This window comes from Atractosteus spatula, chromosome 2, assembly GCF_055471065.1.
Source record: "Atractosteus spatula isolate fAtrSpa1 chromosome 2, fAtrSpa1.hap1, whole genome shotgun sequence".
Classification (NCBI taxonomy): domain Eukaryota; kingdom Metazoa; phylum Chordata; class Actinopteri; order Semionotiformes; family Lepisosteidae; genus Atractosteus; species Atractosteus spatula.
Genome location: NC_142707.1, coordinates 48,164,335 through 48,191,959, shown reverse-complemented (window position 1 = coordinate 48,191,959; position 27,625 = coordinate 48,164,335). Strand labels below are relative to the sequence as shown.

The 27,625-nt window shown below is 37.7% G+C and overlaps 1 protein-coding gene across 6 annotated transcripts in view; it reads right to left on the bottom strand.

The window, feature by feature from the left end:
- ube3d (ubiquitin protein ligase E3D) overlaps nucleotides 1–27,625 on the bottom strand; it is a 46,340-nt gene that overhangs the window by 14,976 nt on the left and 3,739 nt on the right. For 3 of the 6 annotated variants that reach the window (XM_088909602.1, XM_088909601.1, XM_088909605.1), the window contains exons 2-8: nucleotides 21,692–21,891; nucleotides 19,777–19,867; nucleotides 17,258–17,495; nucleotides 15,753–15,822; nucleotides 13,307–13,385; nucleotides 12,483–12,591; nucleotides 11,079–11,248 (exon numbers count right to left, since the gene is read on the bottom strand). In XM_088909602.1, the coding sequence (XP_088765728.1) occupies nucleotides 11,079–11,248; nucleotides 12,483–12,591; nucleotides 13,307–13,385; nucleotides 15,753–15,822; nucleotides 17,258–17,495; nucleotides 19,777–19,867; nucleotides 21,692–21,891 (957 nt within the window). Of the gene's footprint in view, nucleotides 1–11,078; nucleotides 11,249–12,482; nucleotides 12,592–13,306; nucleotides 14,322–15,752; nucleotides 15,823–17,257; nucleotides 17,496–19,776; nucleotides 19,868–21,691; nucleotides 21,892–26,282; nucleotides 26,346–27,625 lie in introns of all 6 variants that reach the window. The other 3 variants (XM_088909604.1, XR_016089241.1, XM_088909603.1) reach the window with 3 other exon arrangements.

The window sequence follows — 27,625 nt, the reverse complement described above, 5'->3', positions numbered from 1 at the left end:
TAATATTCCTGAACCTTAATTGTACTTTCTATATTCGTTATAAAGGTTAACAGACACCTTAATCAATGCCTTTCTGTGAGGATAATCTGACAAAGCAAGTGAAAATCAAATTCTTTACTCAAAAGTTTAACATTTCCCTTGGTTCTACATCACTAACCCTCATTTTTGTTAATTACAGTGCTGCTGGAAACAAATCTGAAAAAAAATCAATTGACCTGCAAGGAAATGAAGCATTATAATACATTATTCTTCAAAGAATTAACAGCATATGAAGAAACACATGGGAGACATGTTACTTCCTGCATTAACAGAAACTGTCACATTAAATGCGTATACAGTATATCAAACAAATTAGGTTAATTTTTAAAAGAAAAACAATTTAGATGGTAAAGGGACTGAAGAATTATGAATACTATTGGCTCTGTATCAGAAGTACTGTACTTGTTACTGCATCAATACTTCCAACATAAATAGTTTCTTTTTACTTACAATGATATCTGTTACTTTAAATAATCATTTTTTAAAAATCTGACGAGTTACCTGAGCAATCATTTTCATTACAATTCCATAAATCCTAAAATATCAATGAGTACATGTGCAGCCTGACGTCACCTCATGAAGATCATACACACAAAACATTCTAAAGTACAGTTTGATCTGTATGCCTGTGTAGGGTTTGGTATGAACTTGGCTTTCTTCGTAAGAGAAACTTTTACATCTTTTGTCTTGTTAACTACGAAATTAAATTGACTAATGATCATAAATATACCTTGTCTTAGTTTGACAATTCACAAATCCTAAGGTAACAGAAATACTGGACATTTTTCTATACTTTGCAAAATCAGTTGTGAGCTCTTACACACAAATTACTGTAATTTAATTTCTGTTATGAAAATGTTTGTTTTATGAATAGTTTTTAAGGCATAAAATACCTTTGCAAACCGAGGGATGGGTGATAAATGTGTATTATTAGGGCTCTAGGTGAACTGGTGATCAGCATCACCAGTTTTTAGAAACAGAAAAATTGTTTCTTGAGACAGAATTGTCTAAAGACAAGGTTAAAATTTTGCAACCTGACAAAAATCATCAAAAACGTTGTATAATATTTCTTACATATACAGAAAAATGCTCCTACAATGATTGCTATTGCTCTTAAAAAGCAATTACGTGTTTCCATTTCCCTTTGCTTAGATACAGAACTTTTTTCACTACTCTTCATTCACACAATTTTGGTTACAGAGTTTAATTTTTTTTACCATTTTCAGAAATCTCCATATGAGGAGATAAAAAACACAAGATACAAAGACTAATGATGGCTCGGTCGCTGAGGTTGCACAGGTGTGCACAGGTCTCAGTGTCAATTTTTCTTCCCACCTTTTTTGTGCAAAGACACACCCCTGTCAAACTAGGCCTGTGACATCATTAAACAGGGGCAATGCGGTTGGACAAAGGCAGAGAACCAGGGAAATGCTGTGTTACGACACTGATACAGTAATATCGCCAAGGGCACCTGCTTTGTGTGTTAGATATGCAGAGACAAGCTGAGAAGTGAACCCTGCCCATAGGCCTAACTGCTGCTGCCTCACAAAAACTTGAGTTGAATGCAATATGGTAAACATCAGGCCATTGTAAATGCGTTAACGATGCAAGGCTGTGCTTGAAGTCTGCATTTTGGTGGTAATTTCAGATGGCTGTATTGATTCAATTTCCAAAAATTCCTAATTTTCCATTATCATTCCAAGGTTAATTATTTAGCTGACAGCCTTGATTTAAGAATTTTTAAAATGTTATATCATTGTCTTATTTTCCATTAGTTTTTAATTAATAAATGATTTCACCTTATGTTAAGTGAGATGTTTGTTTATAAATAACTAAATTTGTCACTGTTATTTTACGACCCAATCAACTAATACAATGACCTTGTGGTAATTCAGTGTAATTAACTGTCCAATTTGACAATATGTTTACTTACCAATTATGCTTTATACCCTGAAAAATATAGCTGTAAGTGAGTACCAGGCTAAGCTCTCATGAACTGAATTAGATAGATACTTTATTGATCCCGTGAGGGGAAATTGCAGAATTAATCCATAATCTCAAACTTCATATCTTTCTTTGTAGATGAAGAAAAACTACACTGATTCTTTATTTTAACTTATATTTAATTATTTCCACTTAACTTCATAAATGATGAAGACTCGTTTCAGTCATTATTTCCCTGGATGTGGTATTGAGTGGATGATATGTCATTTGGTGATATGGTCTAAATGTGCAATAGGGAAACAAAGTAATACAGCATGTTGTTTTACAAGCACAATACACTATAAATGTAGGTTCCAGGCAAACATTACAGATCTTAGCAACAGTATGTGGTATAGAGGAATAAGTGTTGTTGTGCCATTGCAAATGAAATAAAAGTAGGTTATACAGTAAGTGGTGAGCTGATTTAACCTACTTAAAGTCAAGCCTTGTGATCAATAAAGAACACACCTTTGTACCTCTGTTACGTTGAAGCTTTGAATAATTCATCATGTGTCCTTACCAGCAATGGAGCCAAGTACTCTTTAGCCATTAATCAAACTTTTGTGTAGAGCAGCCTGATTTGTTTCTTTTCACAAGGAAAAGACACAAACATGTGCTGTAGAACAGTACACTAATTACTGTTGTGTAGGAAAAAACAGGTCTAAGTGTGAGGTCTCTACAAAACATCATCTGCACTGATCAATGGAAACCTGACTGCATGGTGATACACTAATCAACTTCTGCTGTTCCTGTGGGCTCAGCCTGACTGGAAAAGATTCCTGCAAGACAACACAGATCCTCCTACTGCCAGAGTTCTTGTGAGAGCTTGTGCAATCTACATTAGGGCTCAGAGACAATGACAGAATCCCAAAAGAAATCTGCAACCCAAATGTTAACACTGGCCACACACACTAGCAACCCACCAGATTCTTTAAAAGTTTCTGTTGTGCTTTATTTTCCAATTTGAGAAATCACAAATACCTGCAGCCAAAATAACCCATTCAGCCCTTTTGTACTTTTTCGGAAGGATTTTTCCCATTTGCTTTTAAAAATGTTATTTCAGGTTAATTTAACAACTTAAATTAATAAACCACCATCCTTCAACAGCACAGTCAAAACTAGTTATTAAACTTGTGATAAGTATCTTATAAAAGACCTTATACTTTTTTAAGCTATCTTATACATCAAATTAAAATTAATTCTTCACTCAGTCCAACTGGCAACAGTTTCAAGAATTGAAAATCATGATTTTCTTCCTCTTTTCACCTTATGCAACTTCAGTGTTCATTAAGACTGGTCTCTTTTTTATTATATCTTTTATCTTGAAGAATGGCTCTACCCATGTAACCCCTTTGGACAATACAATACACTACATTACTGTGTTCAAACCTTGAAATGCAATGGCGTAAACATATTAAATATAGGGAGTAGTGATGTGGATGGTAAATTACTTCAAAGAGAGTTTTTAACCCAACATTGATGGCAATCCCTTAGATCCAATCAGTTCCTCCTTTGCTTAACATGAACCATATGGCCAACCTTGAGGCAAGTTCTTCTCAGATGGATTTTAATGTAGTCATTATATCCCCGTTATTGCAAAAAACACAGGTCATTCTTCGTACAACTTATCATGCCCATGTCAATGATTGGCTCACTTGCCAAGTTATACGCTCTGGTGCTTTCACGCCGACAGGAGGTCTCCGTGTCCAGATCCGTTCACCGTGATCAGGTGGGTTTCATTAAAAGGTAGCTGGTCTCTAATAAAGTTCACTGCCTGCTCCACATTATACTCCTGACTTAAACATTGTCTCCCCCTGCACCGTTCTTTAATTAGATTCCTGGAAGGCTTGAGTGGGAATACTTGTGGTCGGTTCTAGATTAACTGGGCATGGTCTCAGATTTCATTAATATGGTTAACATATGCCAACCCTTCAGTAATTATGCTGACTCGGAAGAAATGTTCTTTCAGGTTTCCTGTTACTGGGGGCACTTGGGATGCCTTTGTTGTTCACTTTGTCTTTGGAAAATCGAGCAGAATATGTGGAAATTATGTGCACATCACTTCCCGCATATAATATATTACTGCTTGCAGACAATGCCTCCCAATCCTTAACATACTGTATCTACATTTGATGATTTCATTGTTCTATCCATTTAAAAAATATGAACTGGTCAAAGTCTGCATTCCTACCATTAAATCTTGCAGGGGGGAAATCAACCTTCCTCTGATTAAACCAGTGTCCTATCTCACTATCACTGATGTGGAAGTGTCTATTGCTTGGATCCAAGTTAATCGCAATTAACTAAATGAAGAAATTTTCACAAGGGAAAGATGTTGATTAGTGGTGTTTATTTGTGAATTAAACTGAAAGAAATCGAGATGATGAAGTAATTTGATTTCTTGTAGTTGACTACCGTCTTTATTAGTCAAACCCCTTAGATGTACCACAAAAGTGAATTTAAAATAAATTATCTTTTGTTCTCATTTTACATTTATTTTTTAAAAGTGCATTGTTTAATTAATGTAGTTTACTTTAAATAAAACTATAAAATTGCATTTTTCTTAGATAAAGAGGTAGGATGTTGATTAAGCAATTGAGATCCCACAGAGCATAAACTTTGCAAATGACTTGAGTGCGTACAGTTCATACTTCTTTTTAGGAAGGCTCTACACACCACGATGTCTACATTATAAATAAGCCCTTTTTTCAGAATTATTTTAGAAATCCTAGTTTGTATATATGTAACTAATAACTTAAAATATACAAATCTAGTATATAGTTTCCTCTTGTAACATTCTTTTAAGCAGGAAGTTTGCTCAAAAGTAATTTATTTCCCAGCATGAGATTAATGTCCAAACAAGCAAAATAATTGAAGACAATTGCATTCACAGATGGAACCTACTTATTTTTCTCCTTTATTGACTCTACAGTGTTAAATCAGTACTGTGCAAATGATACTTATTAATTATACATCAGTGAAAGCTCCCAAATATTTGGAATTAATGAATTGCAAATTTTAGGCCGATAAGCAGCAATCAGACTGGTATTCCTAAGTGTCAACAGGCAAGATTATTGGTGTACCATTATATTCCAATTATAATTTTTAAATGGATGAGAGGTTCTTGTCACAGCTGCAAGACAGTTTCTATCCAGCACATTCCTTACAACTGTGGCAAATCTTCAATAATGACCTACATGCCTTTTTTACACCAGTATCCACTGTTAGAAGACGAGCTAGTATGCAGGTGAACAAGTAATAGGTTTATTCCATGCTGAAAAGAGAAGAGAGAAAACACAACGTTTCGGCTGTGAAGCCTTCTTCAGGTGTGAGAAAGAAGACAGGGCAGACAGCAGAGATTAAATAGCACAGAAGAACAAAAGCTGGGAGAGGGGAGGAGGCAGGAGGGGCAGGGAGGACACTTAGGAAGTGCAAAACAGATCGTGCCAGTTTCACACCTGAGATTAATTGCTGCTCCACCTGTTTTGTCACTCTGATCCATACACTGGTAAACTAAGCTGAATCCAGTTCTAATAGAAGGGATAGGTCATTCTGGGCTCATTAAGGTATGTAGTCAACGTGCAAGAACATATAGGATAAATAATGAAGATGGACTCTTCTGGGCTTCTTCCTTTCATACATTACATGCATCTTTTACACCATCAGGTAAATCCCTTAAAAGAGATTTTAAAGGCTCTATGGCCATTTTACTTGTGGTTTGGTATTATGTTGGATATTTTGGAAACTTATTTAGCCTCCAGAAGGTGTATGTTACAAAGATATCTCTTCGAGCTGCAGTGGAACAGGTGTTATGATGACTTAAACGTATTAAAAGTGACATACAGCTAATCTTTTTTTAGGTCTTCCTGCATGTGGGTATGATACTAGACAAGATATCTTTAGAAAATCTTGTCAGTTACAGGAATGTTTAATACTGTTCGCTTGCAGTTATCCGGGCTCGACGAGCTTCACCCTGATGACACTCTTGCTAGAAGCTTCCCTGCTCCTACCCACCAGCACAGAGCCCCCTGCTCCCACTCCATGATGGCCACTGGCTCTCTCATCAGACAGCCCTGGGACTGCCACTACCCGACGCCACCAGGCTGAGACTCACACACTAGCTACATTTCCGAGCCTCAATACCGCACATCCTCACACACTCTCCCTCGCTAAGATTCACGCACAACCTCCCTGGTGCCTCACTCTTGCGTCTGAGGTTGTGTAGTTGCAGCTGCTGGTGCCACTTGAACCCGTGCCCAGCCACCACTGCCTTCTCACACCGCAGCTGCCGGTGCATCTTCCATATGCCTGATCACCACTGCAGCCTCACCAGAGGCCGGCAGCCAGACTGACCTTACTCTCTCCCCCGATATCCCTTATCACCCGGGGGAGGGTCCCTCTACCACACCCAACTCTCTGGTACTCACACACTAACTCACTAACAACCCATATATACAATGGACACACAGACAGCCCTGCTCTCACACCATTGCAGGCTGTTGCCCCTTTAAATCTGCACTCTTGCCTGGCTCCCTGTTGCACGGTCCCTTCTGGGCTTCTTCTTTCACAGTCTCCTCCAAGACTGCTGCCCTGACTGAGACATTCACCCCCTCACCGGGTTGTAGCTACAGCCGCCAGTCTGCCATCTATCTTGCCCTCATAAGGTGGAAGTGATGGATTAACAGCGTCCTGCTTCAGCCTGGCTCTCACACTGCCGAGCCTCCGCATAAGGGAGACCTAATCTCCCTCGTCCACTCTCTCCTGCAGCCAGCTCAGGACTGAGGCCTGCTTGACCTCTTCTCAGGGAAGTGTCCGGCGCGTTCTCCCACAAACCACTGCCACAGCTGAGGTTCGTTACCAATCACTCTTCTCAGCCGTAGGTTACTGCGGCAACGTGCCTCTCTCTCTCAATCAAGAGCTCCTCCTCCATGCCAAACACACCTCCCATGAATCCACACAAGGTTTTAAGAATGCAGCACTTGAAATCTGAGAAATAAGTGGGAAGTGTTCTCGAAACTCCCTGCACAACTACATCCAAGGGATGTGGATTCCTTTATGTTACTTCTGATATTTGGGTACTTCAGTCAGGCTCAGTCAGAGGGGCTGCAACTTTCATCTCGGATTAAAAATTTGAACCCGGGACATTTGGGAATTTCTGTTTGTCACGATGCCTGTGCCTGCTACACAATGGAAACCCACTATCACATATTGAGTTTCTAACTGACTGCTGGTTGGTGGCTGAAAGTTTCAATATAAGGACACTGTGCATGAACAAGAAGGACTATAACCACTACTTGCCTATTCATTGTTATTCCACAAGATCCACAACTACAGAAGCAAAAATAATCTCTTTTCCTATCCAGCTTTGGGTAGACTCCAAATAGACTCCAGGTTTTCACATTAGTGGTCAAATATTAAATACACTGTGGGTTCAATACTTTCATTCTCTACTTTTTCATAATGTTTTATGATTTCAGTTGTAACCTTGAGTTCATCGCTTCCCCTTTCAAATGCTGCTTGCCTAGGATTTCCCAAATTAATATACTATTTATTCAATACATAGGAAGAGGGGTGGATAGATATGAATAAGATTTATCAATAAAGGTGTAACAACCTTCTTAATCATCTGAAAAATACTCATGTTCATACTGTAAATTCTGGTTTCAAAAAGCAACCAAGAGCTTAGATAAAACAAAACAGAAACACTGGAGGTTCTTCTGGACCAGGAACCTTCAAGTAATTTAATACATACTGAGCTTTGCTTACCAAAGAAGCAAAATGATTAGATAAGAAGAAGGTTAAACTATTTGTTTAATTTTAGCTTTTTATCAACTACTGATCTATTTGAGATTGCAAGTCAACTCTGCTATGGTAAAAGTAAATGGAGATAATAAATATCCATAATCCTGTACTTACCTAATGTTAATAAAGTGAAGCAGATTTAGGAGATTTAGGTTGAGCAAATTATTAGTTCGATTAATTAAGGGAGAGCTCGTCCAAAATAAGCCACAGACACAGGGCTCTCAAGAGGGCTGAGCTATTCTGTACAGATGTGAATGGAGAGCCTAGACATCCATCATGACAGTGCTGCAACAATACATACTGAATTAGGCTAAAAGCACAGACCCATCTTCAACATCCATCCCAACAGACCACAAAGCTGCTCTGTCAACAGGCTTCATTTGCTTTAGTTGAATTAAAAGTCATGCATGAGAGTAACACTTAAAGTGGAAAAGTAACAACAAAGAAAAAGGTGTGGCAGAGGGGAAACAGCTGACGGTAATATCAAGTTTACGCGAGTGGGTTGAGGCTTGTAGCTCAGAAAGGATTCCATCCCGATATTCTGGTTCAGTGTGAAAGTAATGTGAGAGTCAAACCCTGTGAAATGCTATGACATATATTGTCTGTCATTACATGGAAATATGCTAATCATGAATGCACAGACAGAATGAAACAGCAGTTGTGAAACCATTGTGCTCTCTTCACTGTCTTCCAGCCACTCAAAATGAATTTTTTAAACAGGCATTACAACATAATGACAATCAACAATCAGCCATTTGCTCTCGAGTTTTTCCTCAAGTACCATTTGAGCACGATTATTATAAACCGCAATTGAACGGACAAAAGGGTGAATTGTAGCTGAAGCTGCACAACCAAAGTTATTGGTTTGGCAATCCACATCTTGGCATCTTATTTTTGTACAGAGGATTACAGAAATGTTCTTGAGTCACTTGGCTGATAATCAGTTACATGAAAATGTGCAGTACAGATGCAATGCAAGCCAAATGTTTGAAAGTATTGAGTTATGAATTAAAGTGTGACGATGTATTACAATACTAGTACATGGAGTTTAGGGGAATTCCACATTAATAAAAAAAAAACATCTGTCCTGATATCAGTCAAAACATTTTGTAGTAAAAAAAAACATATCTTTAGCTTTAATAAGCGAAGCTTTAATAACTGCCACAGTAGATTTTTTAGGATTGTTCTAAATGAATTCAAGTTACTATTAAAGGGTGCCTTTCATTCTTTGGCATTATATTTCTATTACACGTGATCTACAAGAGTTGGATGTTTAAGAAGAGCCTGTTTCTTCTTGTTCTGTACATAGCAGCATTACTGTATGTCAATCTGTATAATTGTTAGAAACATGCTCGGGTCACTCTTCCACTGTACTTTTTCATGTTTAACTCTTGTGTTTGGTCTTTTTTGGCACAAACTTGACATTTTATTATCCAATTTGACCCATACCAAGGTAAGGAAAAAAGGTTGTTTTGTTTTTCAGAAATGTGTTTTGTTCAGAAACCACAATCACTGAGGTTCCATTATGGACACTGCAGTAATAAAACATAAATCTTATAGAAGGGTACTTATATATAAGGAATCTTATAGAAGGGCTTTTACTAATAGAAGGCTACTTAATTTAATTATTTTACAACCGCATTTTCAATGCCACCATAAGAGTGCAGCTAATGTGCATGTCGAAAGAAAGCATGACATCTAGTCTATGTCCGTTGTATTGCACCAAGCTTACAATCAAATGGAGAAAAAAAAATAAACCCTGTATAGATTATCAGGTTGGTAAGCATTAAGCCAGCACACAGACAATAAAGTCCACAGAGTTTAAACAGGGAAAACAGGTGGTTGAAGGAGTGAAGGAGGAAACGGCAAACCAGCTAATGCTGTGCCAGGGTTTGGTATAGAGAAGCATTCCTGGCCAAATGAGATCAGCTGGGAGAGGAACAGTGAAGAGAAAGAGAGAATTTAAAACTCAACAGTGTAAGATGAGACAACAGAGAGCTAGGCGACGCAAAGTCACTCAAACTGAAGACTCTAATGTCGAGTGAAGGAAGTCTAGTCCTGAGAAACAAAGCACCTATTTTTTTGTATTTGCATGAAAAACCAGCATTTGACTTCTGAAACAAACACAATTCCCCATTGTTTGCCAAAAATAAAAGAGAGATGAAGTGGAGCTTCAGATTAAAGAAAAATACTGGCAATGAAAACATAATAAGTATTTGTGTTATATAATCTTTCGCATTTCCTGACCAACTTTCCCATTGGCCCTTACCAATCATGGCCTCCTAATAATCCCCATCTATGAATTGGCTTCATTACTCTGTTCTCCTCCCCACTGAGAGCTGGTGTGTGGGGAGCGTTCTGGCGCACTATGGCTGCTGTTGCATCATCCAGGTGGATGCTGCACACTGGTGGTGGTGGAGGGGAGTCCCCATTACCTGTAAAGCGCTTTGAGTGGAGTGTCCAGAAAAGCGCTATATAAGTGTAAGCAATTATTATTATTATTTCTCTGTTGACATTCATAATGCATTTATTGTACTTGTATGAAAGAACATTATACTAAAGAGCAAACATATCACATTCCCCAATAAAGCCAGCTCTGAGCAAATGTTAAATGAGTCCAAAGGGACTCAAAGCTCAGCAGTCAGGGTTTTAGCAACACAGAACAGAATACGTTCAGTGTTGTACTAATGCACAGTGTTATTATTATGAACTATAACAAAATAATAATATCCATGCTTCCATTTTCTAACTACTTCATCCAATTCAAAGTCGCAGTGGAGTCAGCAAGCAACAGGGGCAAGGCAGCATATAACCCGGATGCCTACACACAAGCACAAACACACACCATCACAACAGGGCCAGTTTTCCCAGAAGCCAGGTATCCTAACAGCATGTCTTTAGACTGTGAAAGGAAACTGGAGCACCCGGACAAAAACCCACACAAACAGGGAGAACATATAAAGTGCACGCAGTTAGCACCCCAGAAATAGTACCCACGTCCCCAGGACTGCAAGGCAGCAATGCTAACCACTGTACCACCCAAAACAATAATCCAATAATTGATATATTGCTGAAGTCCCTTGACATTAAAGTGGAAATCAGTGGAAGACAGTTGTCTAGCATCCTTTGAAACTGAAGCTGTGCACTGTTAACCGCTGAATCAGTAACAACTTAATACAACTAGGAATTCTTTGGCATGATGCTTACTACATCAGTCTGTTGTTCTTTAGAATTAAACTATAAATGTCACTTACGCTTGGTGTTTGCCCTGTGAGCAAGGAAGGTAAAGAACTTTAACAGCACTGCTGGCTGCCTGTGATTTATGTTGAGCTGAGGAATTGTCTTCAGATGAAATAAAGGCACTGCCGTTGACAGATGTCTTTGTGGAAGAAATGAGCAGTGTGTCAGTGTTTAAAAGCCAGAGCTGTAAAAACAAAAAGAGAAACTCAGTTCAATGCATAAAAACAATCAGTCTTTAAAGTAATTATTCCTTCACTGTTTGCTGTGTAAAAACACATATAGTGCCCTAGACGTAGTCATCCACACAATGATACAACAAGAAACATCAATCTAAAAATGTTGTACTATAATCTAAATAGCGTTATACAGAGCAAAGAATATTTCTTATAAATAATTAAAATCCAGAAAACAGGAGGATCACATTTATTCACTTTCCTGTAGTTAGTATTTTGCAAATTGTCCTCTGCAGGAAATGCCTCCTTTAGTGTCCGAGTTGGTACTGGTATTTCTGAGAGGGATTTTTGACTATTCCAACAGGAAAAATTGCTCTAGGGCCTTTGTTTTCCTTTTATAACCTGGCTTCATGAGTTTGAAGAACAAATGGTTAATTTGACCAAGTCTAAAGATTGAGATGGTCAGTTGAAAACATTTATTTTCTGTGCCACTTTGTATGTATGCTTATGTTATGTAGAATGTTGTTTTATTTAAAGGAATACTTTGAGGTGTGAATAAATGTGACTCATGTTTTCTGGAATTAATTTTTGAAAAACATGATTTTGTTCAGTCCAGTGCTATTAAGATTACAGTATAACATTTTTAGGCAAAACACATTAGTCTATCCATAGCTAACTATTACATACTATTTATTTCCTTTTTCACCTACGGTTTGAATATAAATGAAAGACACTGCATTTACATAGTAAGGGCTTAGAAAGTTTTAAATATCAATAATCTGCTAAAGACAAGTACTGTGAATATCATTTTTTTAAAATATGATCATGGCATTTTCTTAACCTAACCATGTCAGAATATTCTGCAGGTTTCTAGTCTTGGAAGTTGCTATAGCTTCCATGGTACAGTATTACATTGGGAAATTTGCATATTCCAGTGTGAAGATTCCAGATCTCTCTGTAATAATTATTTATAAAGGCTAGATAAAAGTTAATTGAAAAAGAACTGGTGTTTATTTTAATGATGATAACATCTGCTTTAAGACATCTCTCAAAAATACTGTAATTGTATTGTATTGTAAAGTGTTCTGCACAACGTTAAGGCATCACAAATCACAACTGATTTATTATGTTAGCAGCTTTCACTTGTGAAATAAATCTATGGACATCTTGTGAGTAAATTGATGGAAGCATATCCAAATCTTCATCACCATCTGCACAACACTTCAGCAGTAAACATGCCCTTACCAAAACATATGATTTTCCACTGGGTCCTTGGAGAGAGAAACGAAATGTACTTTGCCTAGCAGACAATTCCACAAGTCTGGCAGCTATAATATTTTCCAGAAACAGGGACCTTTTTCACCAAAACAAGCAACAACAAAGTTTAGTTTACCCTGCATTATCACAAAATCATTTACAGCAGTGTGTCAACCACAATAAACATTGTCCTCTGAAATTATTTCATACAATATAGAATATACACATTATACACTACAAAACATATTTCAAATGATAAATCATTGTAGATTTTCTTAAATTTATATATGGAAAAGAATACATCTAAAGGAAATATGTATATAAATATGTATATATATATAGAAAATATCTATATAAATATATATATATTTCTCTAATATTATTTCTCTACACTTTTTAATATAAAGGTGTTATGCTGTGTTTCTAAAAGAGCTGTGAACTCATGTGTTTAGCAGATAAAATCATTAATCTAAAGAATGAATGAAAACCTGAGACCCAAATAAAAAAGTGCTTGATCAGGTTCCTTTTGTGAAACATTTTAAGGTCATAAAAATAATCAGCACCACTCAGTGACGGCAATGCTCTGTTAAAATTAGAAGAAAAAATGAAAGGAATACCCCAGACTGGTAATGGTAAATGAAGCCAGTTTTCCTCAATTAGAAATTCACATTGGATATGCATAACACATATTCTTTTAAATGCATGAAGAAAGTTCATACAAATATGAAAACATTATTTGATTGTTAATTTTATTTCTGCTAATAAGAAAAAAACTCTTTAATGCAATAATAGTTGAATGCAAAATTAATTACCTGTTTTTAACGTTGGCATTTTCAGTTTCCTTAGAGAGCTGTCTCACAGTCACCTCTGTTATATATAACTTTAGAGTATCTAGAACAAAACCATTTGTTAAAGGTAAGCAAATGCTCAGCTTGCAGCCAAAATAGACTGATGGCATTTCTTGATCTGAAGCTACATTTTCGAAATGCCCTTCCCAGAAATAAGGATCATTTTAAAATCTGCTAGGTGACATTTAAAAATACTTTCTGCAAAATATTATTCAAGTTAACAGAAGAAAATTTTCATCCTTTAATTTTGTGTAAATAATAAAAAGTACCTATAGTACAAAAATAGTGGTATTATTCTGGAACAAAACACAGTCAGTAATTAGAATAAAATGTATAAAATATATAATTTTCATGAGACCTGAGCCCCCAAATCAAAAGAGGTTATGGATAGTTGAAAGAGAAAAGAAAAGACAAGCAATAAGTTAGATGCGTATAAGAAGTCAGGGTTTTCAAGCCCAAGTAATCACTGACAGCTGTTTCTATCAGCTACATGACAACATTCATTACAATTCAATACTTTCATCAGTGCCTGAGATACAGGCTTTGAATACTTTCAGTTTTTTTCTCATGAACTCCCCTAAACCAAGGAGAAAGAAACATTATTTCCACAATTGCCATTTTGACAGCTGATCTCTGAACCACAAAGAAACAGCATTTCCTTAGGACCCGGGCCTTACACTACATGTCCACTGCTGATACTTCCTCAGCCTGTGATGTAGTGAGAGGAAGGCATCATCTTAGCTCAACACCCTGGGCAAATGGTGAGGCTTTGAACCACCTGGTCAGTGAAAAGAGTGGCACAATTAGACATGGAAAGGCTAAAAGAGTCTACAGCACTTGGAGTGAAAGGAATTCCATGAGACGGAAGAGAACTGTGAGGACAGCCTGTGCGTGGAATTAGCCATGCTGCTGGCTGTAATTGGGATGCGTATCCTGGCCAGCTGGAAGAAAGAGGTTCAATCGTCATCTGGGCTCCAGCCTGCAAGGAGAGAGGGTGTTTCACAGGGCAGGAACTCTTGCTAGGGATGGATCGGGCGGATGCTGCAATAAGATGCGCCACTGAATAGCTTACAAGACAAGTGCTGAAGTGCATGTGGGAGCATGTGTAAGAGGAAGGCAATGCCAAGGTAGCCAGGCTAGGGCAGAGGGCAGGATCTCGACAGCACAGGGTGAATCAAGAGTATACCCTGTATCTAATTAGCTGCTGGCTGGTGGGTGGTCAAAAGACTGAAGAAAGGAACCAACAAACTGGCTGTGTCTGTGTCAGGGACACCGCAGTTTCTTATAAAGGAGTGTCCCTGGCCAAACAGGGTCATTCAGTGGAAGAGTAGTGACCAGAAAACAGAGTATGAGAAATGTGACGTACATAGTATGTTGGATTGAAAACTCGAGTGCTGAGTATAAGACGACAGAAAGAGAGGTGGGAAACCCAAGACCGATTCAAAATTAACACTACACCTAGTGATGAAAGAGAAAATGTGATGAGGTGGCAGGAGAGAGTCCTGCATATGAGAAAAGCTCAGGAAGGTGTCTGCTTAGTCTTACCCAAAAGGGAAGAAACAAGAGTCAAGGGTCTGGAAGGGACTAACTCTGCCTCAGGCCCTTACAATTACTCAGTAATATCTCCATAGGAGCCTATCCTAACATCTCCTTTCTCTCCCATGGAGTTCCACTTACTTACACTTTTCCATTTACACTTTATTCAAGTAACTTTTGTAGCCATTTTAGCTTAAGGCCACACCACTGGGCCTGGTTTAAGCCAAGATGGTAGCTCCCTTTTTACTCTATCATGCAGAGAAATATGCTTTTGCAGTTAAAAGGTTGAGGCCAACAAAATCGAGTTGAAAGATCTGATAAATCCCCTTTTTCTTGACAACAACCTTACCTCAGATTAGTTTACGTTTCAGTTAGAAATGAAAATTACTCCCAGATTTCACAATAATATTTTGGTGATACAACATAAATATTCTGTACATTAAATTAACAATTAAAAATTATAATGACAAATAGAAGCACATCAATCACATAACAGAAAGAACATTATATCTTTTCCATTGACAAGCTTATATTTGTTACTGCAAGTAGCTAATTACAGGTATTTTCCAGTAAAATTACTTAGTATCATAAATTTGTTATTGAGCCACTTTCAGTGTAAGGAAATTAGAAATTCTGTTCAGGATAATGCAATGATCATACCAGTAAATTCTATATAAGATTCTGAAAAATGCACACTGCTAGCAGGCTTTGTTACTGCTGTGGTAAAACAGACGGTAGTTGTTTTTATACCTATATTCCTGAAAACATACAACAGAAAATATACCAAAAAGAATGTAATCTATTTTTTTACTGAATTTGTTAGTTCCATGATTTGTCTACTCTAAGGACAACTGAATGTTTAGTTACACAGTACCTGGTGATATTTCCTCTCCAAGCACGGCTCTACAGTTCTTACAAATCACTTTGACATTTTCTTTGGGTTTCTGCAGAGGAAATAAAAACAACAAAATTATTGTCATGTCTACTGTAGAGAATATTCAGAATTAAAAAAACTAAATATTTTAAATGATATCTTCTTCTATAACATTTACTTGAACTTTTTATTTAAAAAAATTAAAGAAATAATATGTTAAAATCATTTAAATCATGCAAACTGTGTTATATGGGTCTTTTATCCATTTTGTTGGGGAATGCAGACTTTCCATTGCTCAGCACAACTCAAACCAGAAAAGGGTCAAATCTTTATCTGTAAATTCACAAATACAACTCTATAACGTAAATGAAGCTTAAATGCAAGAAATTAAAGACGATTTAAATGAAATATGAATAACATGGGAAAAAAACCTATGCAGAAAAAGCTTTGCAATGAGAGTATTTAGCAATTAAATATCTCCTTTGTAGCCAGGGAAGTATCAAATTAATGAGGTGTTCTTACTTTAAAACAGGCTGCACAAAAGTATTGCCAAAATGGATTATGAGGCCAAGGGTTCAAACTGTATTGGTTGAAACCCATGACATAATCTACGGCCAGATGAAAGTTTAATGAGTGCAGCTGTACGCTGTAGAGACAGCGTGATCATTAATCTGCTTTCCAGGTTGCATTGCATTCCTTCAAACTCACAGTCTTTTAAACTCCGTTTATAGATCTGCAGTGCTGCACATTTTCTGCTGTTTATAATTCAAACAAGAAATGTGTTATCAGGGATGCAAGCTATCAGATTTCAGGTCATTTACAATGATTGTGCCAGGCTGAAACAACGAGCTTCTGCAATATAAGCAAAGGATTAAGGGTAAAATATGCTTTCATCCTCAGCAGAGCATAATGCTTTCATTAATGCAGAAAACACGAAAACGCTAATTCTTCCATATCTGGCAGCAGGACAACAAGGAAAATGTGTTATCCACAATCTTGAAAAGGGAAGACTGTCTCCATGCTTTTCAATCACATCTAGAATGAGTGTGCATTACTGAACAACATTATTTTGTTGATTGATAGTTCATATTTATTTTTAGTAAATTGATGCTTGACCTTCAACAGTTAGGAAAACTGCATCATTTTGAACAAACACATTGTATAATTCACTCTCTATCCTATACACATACTGTGACTTGTTTCAGATTGACCTGCACATAGCTACCAACTGCTTTCAACCAACACTTCTTAAAAACAAACTTGCTATGTTGCCTGGGAGCATATAATTTTAGCAAGATAATATAAGCAATCTTTCATCTTCAACAAAGTATTTCTTTTTACCAAAGATACGCGCTATAACTGTGCGTAACAAAATAGTGTCACAGCATCTGAAAAAAAAAATGTTGCATATTCAATTTTCAATATTCAGCGTATTATGCATAATGCAATGTGCAGACGTAACTTCAAAAAGACTTCGTAGATAACAACTGCACTGATTGGCTCACTTGAAAATGAATAATTACTTGGCTTTGGCTGACGTCGCTTTCCAGTGTTTCTGGCTCCTGAGTTAATGTCCCATTGTTATCCCTCTCCCAGCTCAGCAGAATAAAGGTGTCACCAAGCAAACAGTCCTCCTTCCTCGGCAGCAGCTTCTTCTTGGCGAAGGGATCAGGGTGGCAACACCAGTCGTCCACCAGTGCATTCCAGTTCCCATTGGGCAGGGGAAGCACTCTGTTGAACACCCTGCAATCAAACCAGTCTCCCTCCTCAGTCACAATGTCTTACTACTACTAGCAGATCTATCTACTAACGGTCAACTATTTACTAACAGATCTGATCTATTTTAATGGCCATAAGCAATATGCTAAGCAATATTTATATACTACATATGTACACATACAGTGGTGTGAAAAAGTGTTTGCCCCCTTCCTGATTTCTTATTTTTTTGCATGTTTGTCACACTGAAATGTTTCAGATCATCAAACAAATTGAAATATTAGACAAAGATAACACAAGTAAACACAAAATGCAGTTTTTAAATGAAGGTTTTTATTATTAAGGGGAAAAAAATATCCAAACCTACATGGCCCTGTGTGAAAAAGTGATTGCCCCCTAAACCTAATAACTGGTTGGGCCACCCTTAGCAGCAACAACTGCAATCAAGCATTTGCGATAACTGGCAATGAGTCTTTTACAGCACTGTGGAGGAATTTTGGCCCACTCATCTTTGCAGAATTGTTGTAATTCAGCCACATTGGAGGGTTTTCGAGCCTTAACCGCTTTTTTAAGGTCATGCCACAACATCTCAATCGGATTCAGGTCAGGACTTTGACTAGGCCACTCCAAAGTCTTCATTTTGTTTTTCTTAAGCCATTCAGAGGTGGACTTGCTGGTGTGTTTTGGATCATTGTCCTGCTGCAGAACCCAAGTGCGCTTCAGCTTGAGGTCACAAACAGATGGCCGGACAATCTCCTTTAGGATTTTTTGGTAGACAGCAGAATTCATGGTTCCATTTACCACAGCAAGTCTTCCAGGTCCTGAAGCAGCAAAACAGCCCCAGACCATCCCACTACCACCACCATATTTTACTGTTGGTATGATGTTCCTTTTCTGAAATGCTGTGTTACTTTTACGCCAGGTGTAATGGGACACACACCTTCCAAAAAGTTCAACTTTTGTCTCGTCAGTCCACAGAGTATTTTCCCAAAAGTCTTGGGGATCATCAAGATGTTTTCTGGCAAAACTGAGACGAGCCTTTATGTTCTTTTTGCTCAGCAGTGGTTTTCGTCTTGGAACTCTGCCATGCAGGCCATTTTTGCCCAGTCTCTTTCTTATGGTGGAGTCATGAACACTGTCCTTAACTGAGGCAAGTGAAGCCTGCAGTTCTTTGGATGTTGTTGTGGGGTTTTTTGTGACCTCTTGGATGAGTCGTCGCTGAGCTCTTGGGGTAATTTTGGTCGTGCGGCCACTCCTGGGAAGGTTCACCACTGTTCCATGTTTTCGCCATTTGTATATAATGACTCTCACTGTGGTTCGCTGGAGTCCCAAAGCTTTAGAAATGGCTTTATAACCTTTTCCAGACTGATAAATCTCAATTACTCTGTTTCTCATTTGTTCCTGAATTTCTTTGGATCGCAGCATGATGTCTAGCTTTTGAGGATCTTTTGGTCTACTCCACTTTGTCAGGCAGGTCCTATTTAAGTGATTTCTTGATTGAGAACAGGTGTGGCAGTAATCAGGCCTGGGTGTGGCTAGAGAAATTTAACTCAGCTTTCCAAAGATGTGATAAACCACAGTTGATTTATGTTTTAACAGGGGGGGCAATCACTTTTTCACACAGGGCCATGTAGGTTTGGATTTTGTTTTTCCCTTAATAATAAAAACCTTCATTTAAAAACTGCGTTTTGTGTTTACTTGTGTTATCTTTGTCTAATATTTCAATTTGTTTGATGATCTGAAACATTTCAGTGTGACAAACATGCAAAAAAATAAGAAATCAGGAAGGGGGCAAACACTTTTTCACACCACTGTATATTGCATTTGCCAATTTTGTGATAGACAATTTTCATATTAAAATGTGTTTTATTTCCCCACATTGAAAACAAAAAGGACACAAAGGGACAGTGACAACGATTTCAGATATCACTCACTGAAAATATACTCTTGGAATGGGTTAAAAAGAAAATAAAAAAAAATATTTGAAAGTTATAAATCCTATGGAAGTTTTAAAGGCTGGTTTGTCTTCTGTGCCTTTCCGACCATCAGTGTAAACATAATTGTATTACAAGGCTGACAATTTTATTCTTTAATTTATTTTACATAAAAATGCTGCCAGCCCTCTTTGCTTCACGCTGTTTAGTGCAAGACAAAACAGATGCTGTCTTACCTCCGAAAGGAAAGCAGATAGCTAAATGCATTTGTCTTAACACTGGGACATTTCAACTGCATTGTTTGCAAAGAGTTCAATTAAACTTCAGTGACTTTCCCTTCAAGTGCTTGTAAATAAATCAACCTCTGCCCTTACCTCTCCATTAGGACCTGCTCCCCACAGGACTGGCAGGCGAGACAATAACTCTTCCGAGCTTTCAAACTTTCAATCAAACTTGGAGGTGCTTCTAAACACATTAAAAAAAAATGAACATTTTTTGTTAACCTTGTACTTGGCAAACCTATGAAATACAGCAGAGCAGAAAACATCCTGAGCTATAAATGACAAGCAATCTGTGCAAAATTGGATTTGTCTGGCAAGCATTTTCCTGCTGTCCTTGTACAGTTTTTTTTTTATTTTCTCCCATAAACCTAAGATACCCTGCAAGTAAAAGAAAAAGCCTAAATAGTTACTGAATATCTTCTTTGCATGAAATGCTGGGGATTATGAGGGGCAATGTTTTTATAATAACTGTTCACATCAATATGTATCCACCTAACACACACACACTGGCATTTACATCTCATCCTGATGCTAAAGTAAATATTGTTAGCTCCAGTCTAAAAGATACTAGAGAATGCCAGCAGCCACGTCACCCTGCAATTCAAACCTGGCAACCCACTGAAGCTCAGTAGGTGTGAGCCTGGTCAGGACCTGAATGGAGAGACCACCTGGGAAAAAACTAAGGTTCATGCTGGAAGAACTGTTAGTGGGGCCAGTAGGGGGCGTTCAACCTGTGGTCTAATGTGGATCCTAATGCCCCAGTATAGTGATGGGGACACTATTCTGTAAAAAGGTGCTGTCCTTCTGATGATATGTAAAACCAAGGTCCTGCCTCTCTGTGGTAATTAAAAATCCCAGGGCGCTTCTCAAAAAGAGTAGGGGTGTAACCCCAGCGTCCTGGCCAAATTTCCTATTGGCCTTCACCAATTATGGCCTTCTAATAATCCCCCTCTGTGAATTGGCTTCATCACTCTGTTCTCCTCCCCACTGATAGCTGGTGTGTGGTGAGAGTTCTGGTGCACTATGGCTGCCGTCGCATCATCCAGGTGGGGCTGCACACAGGTGGTGGTGGAGGGGAGTCCCCATTACCTGTAAAGCGCTTCGAGTGGAGTGTCCAGAAAAGCACTATGTAAGTATAAGCAATTATTATTATTGTTGTTGTTTTTTCTGGTTGCTTTTTCAAATTATAAATAATTAACTAGGAGTAATATCTGACTCTGAATAGAGGCCTTCATAATCATTGAAATTTGAAAGAAAATTAAATTTCCCTCCAATCCGAGATAAATAAGAGTTTATTATTGAATAACATACACAATACACAATGGTGTTGTATAGTTACAGCTTATCTCCTTCATCTAATGGATTTATGCAAATAAAAAATACAAAAGCACAGCTTTAATTTTATTTTTCCGTTTCTGTGTTGTTAATGTTGTCATCAATTCTTCCATCATATTAAAATAGTGCCTTAACATTTCATCTGAGATTTGAATTAACGTGTTTTAAAGGCTTTCACTTACCACTAGTGCAGCACAAAATCTGAAGATATTCACATTTTTGTAAACTGCAGCAACTGCAGAACCAAATAGTGACCATGACCTGAGCACATCCATTTTACAACGCAAACATAGCTTTGGGAATGTTTCGATAAGTATATGCCCTGTGATATTTTGATATCTTTATATTGTTACGTCTTGCTTTCTGCGCAGATCATCATTGTAAATGAGAATCTGTTCTCAATTGCCATATCTAATTAAAACAAGGATTCTCCTGGTTCATTTCTTCTTTATATTAAATGGATGCTGGCAACCAAATCTTAATCCTTGAACTAGGTTTAGGAGTATAGACATCATGCTGGCTCCACAATATTGTAGCCCTGTATAATAGGTTTTGAACATTTACTCAATGGAATAGAAACATTCCTGTTCCTTTTCATTAGACCCCAGACAAGCAAGGCCCTAGCCCCCTACATCGGATATTATCCTCCTCTTTCACACCTGATACTCTGTACCTGTGTCCTGATCAGCATGCAGCTGCATCCTTATGTGAAGCCCATCTCCTGCCGCACTTGGCACTTCCCTGCAGGAATCTTGGATGATGGCGACCCCTGCTGGCAGCTGCAGATCCACCAAGCATCCAGGTGTCTTTATTTCTAGAGATGACGGCCCACACAACAGTTGTGCCTCTGACAGGTCTTTGGCAATGTCTTTGCTGGAATGTTACAGAAAACCGTGATTAACAAGCGGCTTAAATTTGCATACACATAGCTCTTATGATAGATTTCACAAATCTCTACCCGCAGTGGCTCGGTAGTTCCACAAGTCAGTCAGTTTAGTGTTCCTTCTGACAGGTTTCTGTGATGCAGCTGTGGCTTTGTACTTCATCAAAGTCTCTAGAGTTAAGCGATAAGCGAAACCTTACAGGAATATATATCAAGATTCCGGGGAAGCCTCGAGCAAGTGCATTACTGCACAACAGATGTTACTTTCAAAACAATATTTCATTTTTCTCACTTTAAATAAAGCAAAATTTACACCGATGGCTTCATATGCAAGAATTGTCTAATACCGAGCCTACCTATGATCACAATACAGTACCAAAGACCATCCAGGAAAATATACCATACTTGTATTTATTTCAGGATTATTTCATCAGAAGCCCTGAGTTGGTAATTTTGCTCCTTCATTATTTTATGAATCCTTAAATCATAGGAGTTTACCTGTGAAAAAATGGTGGCATGTTATTTGACATGCTCCAAAGTGGCAGGAAAATGTAGTATTTCGAGTATAGATAGAGTATTTAAATAGAACTACATTTTGACACTACAGACAAAATCTGCTGTGGAAAGAATGTATCAGTGGTGTGTAGTGATAGACTGTAGGAACCCAGCAAGGACATTAATGGATTGTCTGGTAAACCCTATACAATAATAAGAAAGTTGTTATTGTTACATTACATTAAAAATCCAATATAATGCAGATATTGAGATATGAAATTGAGATATAAAAGCCACTATTACCAGAGAAAGAATACTAAAATGCTTTTGAAGTGCACCACAGATTCAAGATAAACATTACATTTTATCTTTACAATCGCCTGTAAATAACTTTCTAAAATTTAAAAATCACACTGTATTAGTTATTGGTGCATTTATGTCAGATTTCCTTACATAAAATATCGAAGCCTAGTTTGTTCAACATTTGCTTGCAGTTGGAGAGCAGAGGATGCTCCTCTGCTAAATCCACTAAGCATAAATTTCTAAGTAACACAACAGGTAAAGGCAATTACTCCGAGTACTGCATGAATGCTACAATACAGGCACCAAAAGTTCCAGTCTAGGTTACGTTAGTAGTCTGCTGTGACTAGGATTCATCTCCATTGATCACTTGTGCAATGCCCACTAAATGTATTTATACCCCTGAAGAAGCAGTAACAATAAATATCAAATAATAGAAAACTTGACAGATTGGAGAATGTTTCTTGCTTGAAAAATTCTAAAAATGTAATACAGTAATCTGTACATGAGACAAGATGTTTGGGATGTAGCTATAAATCCAAAAGACCAGTTGGAAAACACACTGGTATTTTCAGAACACAGACTGCGGAAACCCACCATTCAAAGTTGCCAGCAAGAATGTGGCTTTTATAGCTTTTGCAATGAAGTCACCTCTTATAAGAGCCAACCACAAAAAGAGGTGACTCAAACTTGCCAGACATCATTTGAAAGACAACTGAAACAATGAAACAATTTTATGGAGAGTGTATTATCCATCAGAAGGTCCTGGAGTCCTAGTCAAGACAGAGGAAACCATAGACTCCAACAGGTACCAGGACATTTGTCCCTAAATACCAGTTCTTTATGTCTGGTTTGTTGTTTATCCCACACTGAAGCTGAATATCTTGCATGTATAAACATTATTATCCTGAAATATTATCCAATACATGGACTGCACTGTCTGTTGTTACAACAATACCATGTAGATCAAAGCTCTTTAAATGTGTTCAAAATAATGTTGTGCAATGAGATTACAACGACAATAGCATGTAGATGTCTAAAGCTGTAAAGTTGGCATTTACAGTCTTCATATGTGCAGTGTAGTTTTCATTGTGTTACAAATATCACAACCACAGCTTACCTTCTGTGGTTTTTCCCCATATACATGCTCCACCATCACCAAATGATTCAGAACACAGATTCAGTAAAATACAGCCATTTGTAAATATCTAATGATTATCATCCATATTGATTGTTACACTGCAGTCAGGTTCCCCAGTGACATATAACCATACATAAGGCTCTGGGCAAATGAGCATTTGATGATTGTAATCTAGCTGGTTAACGTTCTTTTAACAAGCAACTACAGTAATGGACATACACAGAGCGACCATGCGGTAAACTAAGATTTTTAAAAGGCTTTTAAAAAACTTCCTCATAAAAACATTCTTGCTGCTTCATACACACCACAAATTCTTGGATCACTTAGCTACTGGCATCCAAACAATCTAAATGGGCCAAATGGCCTCCTCTCATTTGTAATCTGTCTTATGTTCTCTGGATCTCCCAGTGATGACCTATTGCTTTTGCATCCACACTGTGGCTGCTGGTGTGTGGAAGCTACTGTATCTTTCATGAGGTGCTCCTGGTCATAAAACATTGTTGACTGGATCATAGCTGCTTTCTTTTAATTAGTGGAAATGCTACAGTTCAGTGAGAATGGATACATAGGTTATTGTCCTGCGTACTATCCTGCCTGCCTGTAGCAATCTTGACTCATAAGTTTGTAATTTGCTCTCTTTCACTTAGCCATGTTGTCACTGTGCTGTAGTTAAAACCAGAAACCTTGAATTTCTCCATCCCGTATGTGCAACAATTATCTTTGCAAGTGAAAACTCACAATCATTGATTTTTGACACCTCTTGTTATACTTTTATACTCACAAGCATTACTAAGCATGGGTTAGTAATTATGTTAATAATTGATTCTACACTGCTGGACTTTATCTAATGAGAAACAAAAAAATCTCTTGCATTTTTTTCCAAAATGGTCATGGAAATAAAAACAAGAGAGCAAACATTTAAAATACCTTAGAATATGTTGTAAGTTACACATAAAGAATGTGGAAAATTCAATATAGGCAACATAATGAAGTAACTAGGGAGAGACGAGCTTGAAGCAAAGTTAAGAGTTTAAAATCTGCAAACACCTCTCAGGAATGAGCTCACGTTTCCCTCTGCTCTCAGCGAGGAGGGCTGCTGATTTATTTTCACAATCTCACCACTCCAGTGCTTCACACTGTGCCAAAGGGCAGGGCTGAAGGAGGCCAGGGCCCCCACTACATTCTGACTGTCAAGGCCAGGCTGTAATTGGCCACCCATAGCTTAATGAAGTGGAATGTCCTTTTCTTTACAAACAATTATTTTAGTTCATGCCTGTGTTTGCTGTTTTAATAAGCAGCTTTATAACAGTTTCCACGAGGAGCTGGAGAATTTAAAAGCTCTGTGTTTTAAGACACTCGCAGAATGAATACATGAGACCGTTTTTGTTTTTAATAGGACAATTGTAAAAAAAAAATCATTTAAGTTCATAGTGAGGTTTCAATTGACATTAAATACATCAGAACATTTTTCATTAAAATCTGAACATTGATATCAAAATATGAGGATCGGGCTCAAATCTGTAGAGATGTAGGGAAAAGGTGTAGCCTTTTCCCAGGTTTAAGATCATGTACAATGAATTATTGGGAATCAGGAGAAGCGTACCTAGTATTGGTCCTACATAACAATATCAGGAGTTTATATTCAGTTACATCATCCACTTTCTAACCTGTTCTTCCAGTTCAGGGTTACTGGGGAGCTGGAGCATATCCCAGCAATCAATGAGTACAAGGCAGAGTACACCCTGCACTGGACGCCGGTCCATCACAGGACAGACACATAGACACAGATACGTGCACACTCTCCCCTGAAGCCCATTTTCCCAGAAGCTAATTAACTTATCAGTATGTTTTTGGACTGTGAGAGGAAACCGGAGCACCCAGAGGAAACCCACATGATCAAGGGGAGAACATGCAAACTCCACACAGATAGAAACCCATGTGTGGAACTGAACCCTAGACCCAGCACTGTGAGACAGCAATGCTAACCACTGCATCACCATGCCACACTCAGGTACATCAGTGTAATGAAAATCTTTAGAGTTTTATCATTAATGACTGGGTATTAATCATTCTATTTAAATAATAGACAATGTATTCTTGCATCCATGAAATATTTCTGGCTGAATTTTTTTTTACATATTTGGATAAAGTGAATCATAATGAGGGATCTCATTTTGTAAATCCTTTGGTTATGACAGTCATTGCACATCAAATGTTCTTTTAAAGTGAGGGCAGAATTTTCAGAAAATGACCTTCACACAGGGAACAGTCAGGTGTTTTGGAGCTAGTGTTTTGTCTAAACTGTATAGCTGCACTTGATTATTTCAAATTGCCTTTGCTGCTGGTGGCAACTATGTTCTTTGAAGCATAAAAGATCTAGAGCTACACGGCAGATCCTAAGCCCTATGCAATTATTTCCTTTGTACAAAGTAATATGTCTCTTACCTCTTTCAAGACAGGTCTGCCCCCAGAAAAACACAGCTCATCTCTATCTCCTCATCTCAGACCCTACGGGACATTGCAACGGGGACTATGACAGGGCACTGCCAGAGCAATGCTGTGACAGTAACACACAATTAACAAAAAGTGGTGAAACCAGGGATCGTGACATTACCACAAGGCACATGGCAGGCAACAAAGAGACGCAAGCAACAACAGATGTTTACTCAATAATTCATTGAGAAAAACAACTGTTAATTGAAGACTTTCCTACAAAGAACCACTGTTTACAGATCCAGTGAAAGGTACCTGTAATCAGCTTTGCAGCAGCTGCCATTTGCAATTGGAGACTTGAAGGTAGAGTAAAGGGAAAAAAAGTAAAGGCTGGAGCAAGATAAAGGTAACCAGAAAACTGAAACCTCTAGTAAAGAAAAAAAAATTGCACAACTAAGGGTCCTCTGTCATTTTAAAGATTTAGAACAGACATACATCTTTGTGTATTGTTGAGGACAAGGTGAAACACTAAGCCTAGTGAAACATACTGTACAGTATACAATAGTTAAAAGGGAATACAGGCAAAAAATAGCTCTTAAACGTCCAAGACACCATACAATTCAATTCAAGGTACAAAAAAAAAACACTGCCACAATTTTCAGCAAACTATATGAATTACTGTCAGACTGTATTAGCCATTACTTCATACTGGTAGAGAAAATCACTGCTAAAACCCAATACAAATATTCCACACTCAATGTGAATGGAAAGGAACAGCACTGACAGTTTACAGTCACAGGTTCAGCACTGGTACCTTTTTAAACGTCTAAGTAATTCTTAAACTGCAAGACGTTTGTATTCAGGGTAATGAATGTTTCTGGTTTGAGAACTGTTTGAGAGAAAAAACAGGGAATACAGGATCGCACAAACAAGCTATAATTATAAGATGTGAAACACTGAGCAAGAAGCGATCCATGAAAAAGTATTCAAAGTCTATAATGACAGAATTTTCATCTTCTAAGCAACTATACAATGCACTAGAATAAACTGTTAGAATATTGCAAGCAAATACGGTCATTAGGAAAAAATATAACTGGAATCAGTCCGTAGAAGAGAGACCAGGTACAATCCTGAGCTTAAAGAAATACTCTACTCTGAAAACCAAAACAATGTTTAATATTTTTTGTCATAAATACAGAAGACTACAATGTGATCGAGCTCAAGTATGTAAAATTCTCACAGGTAGCGAGAAAGTCAACCCACTTAACTCAGGATAAAAAAAGAACCATGACTCATAGGACACGAGTGAAAACTACAAAAAAGCTCATTTAAAATTGAGAATAGAAGGCACATTC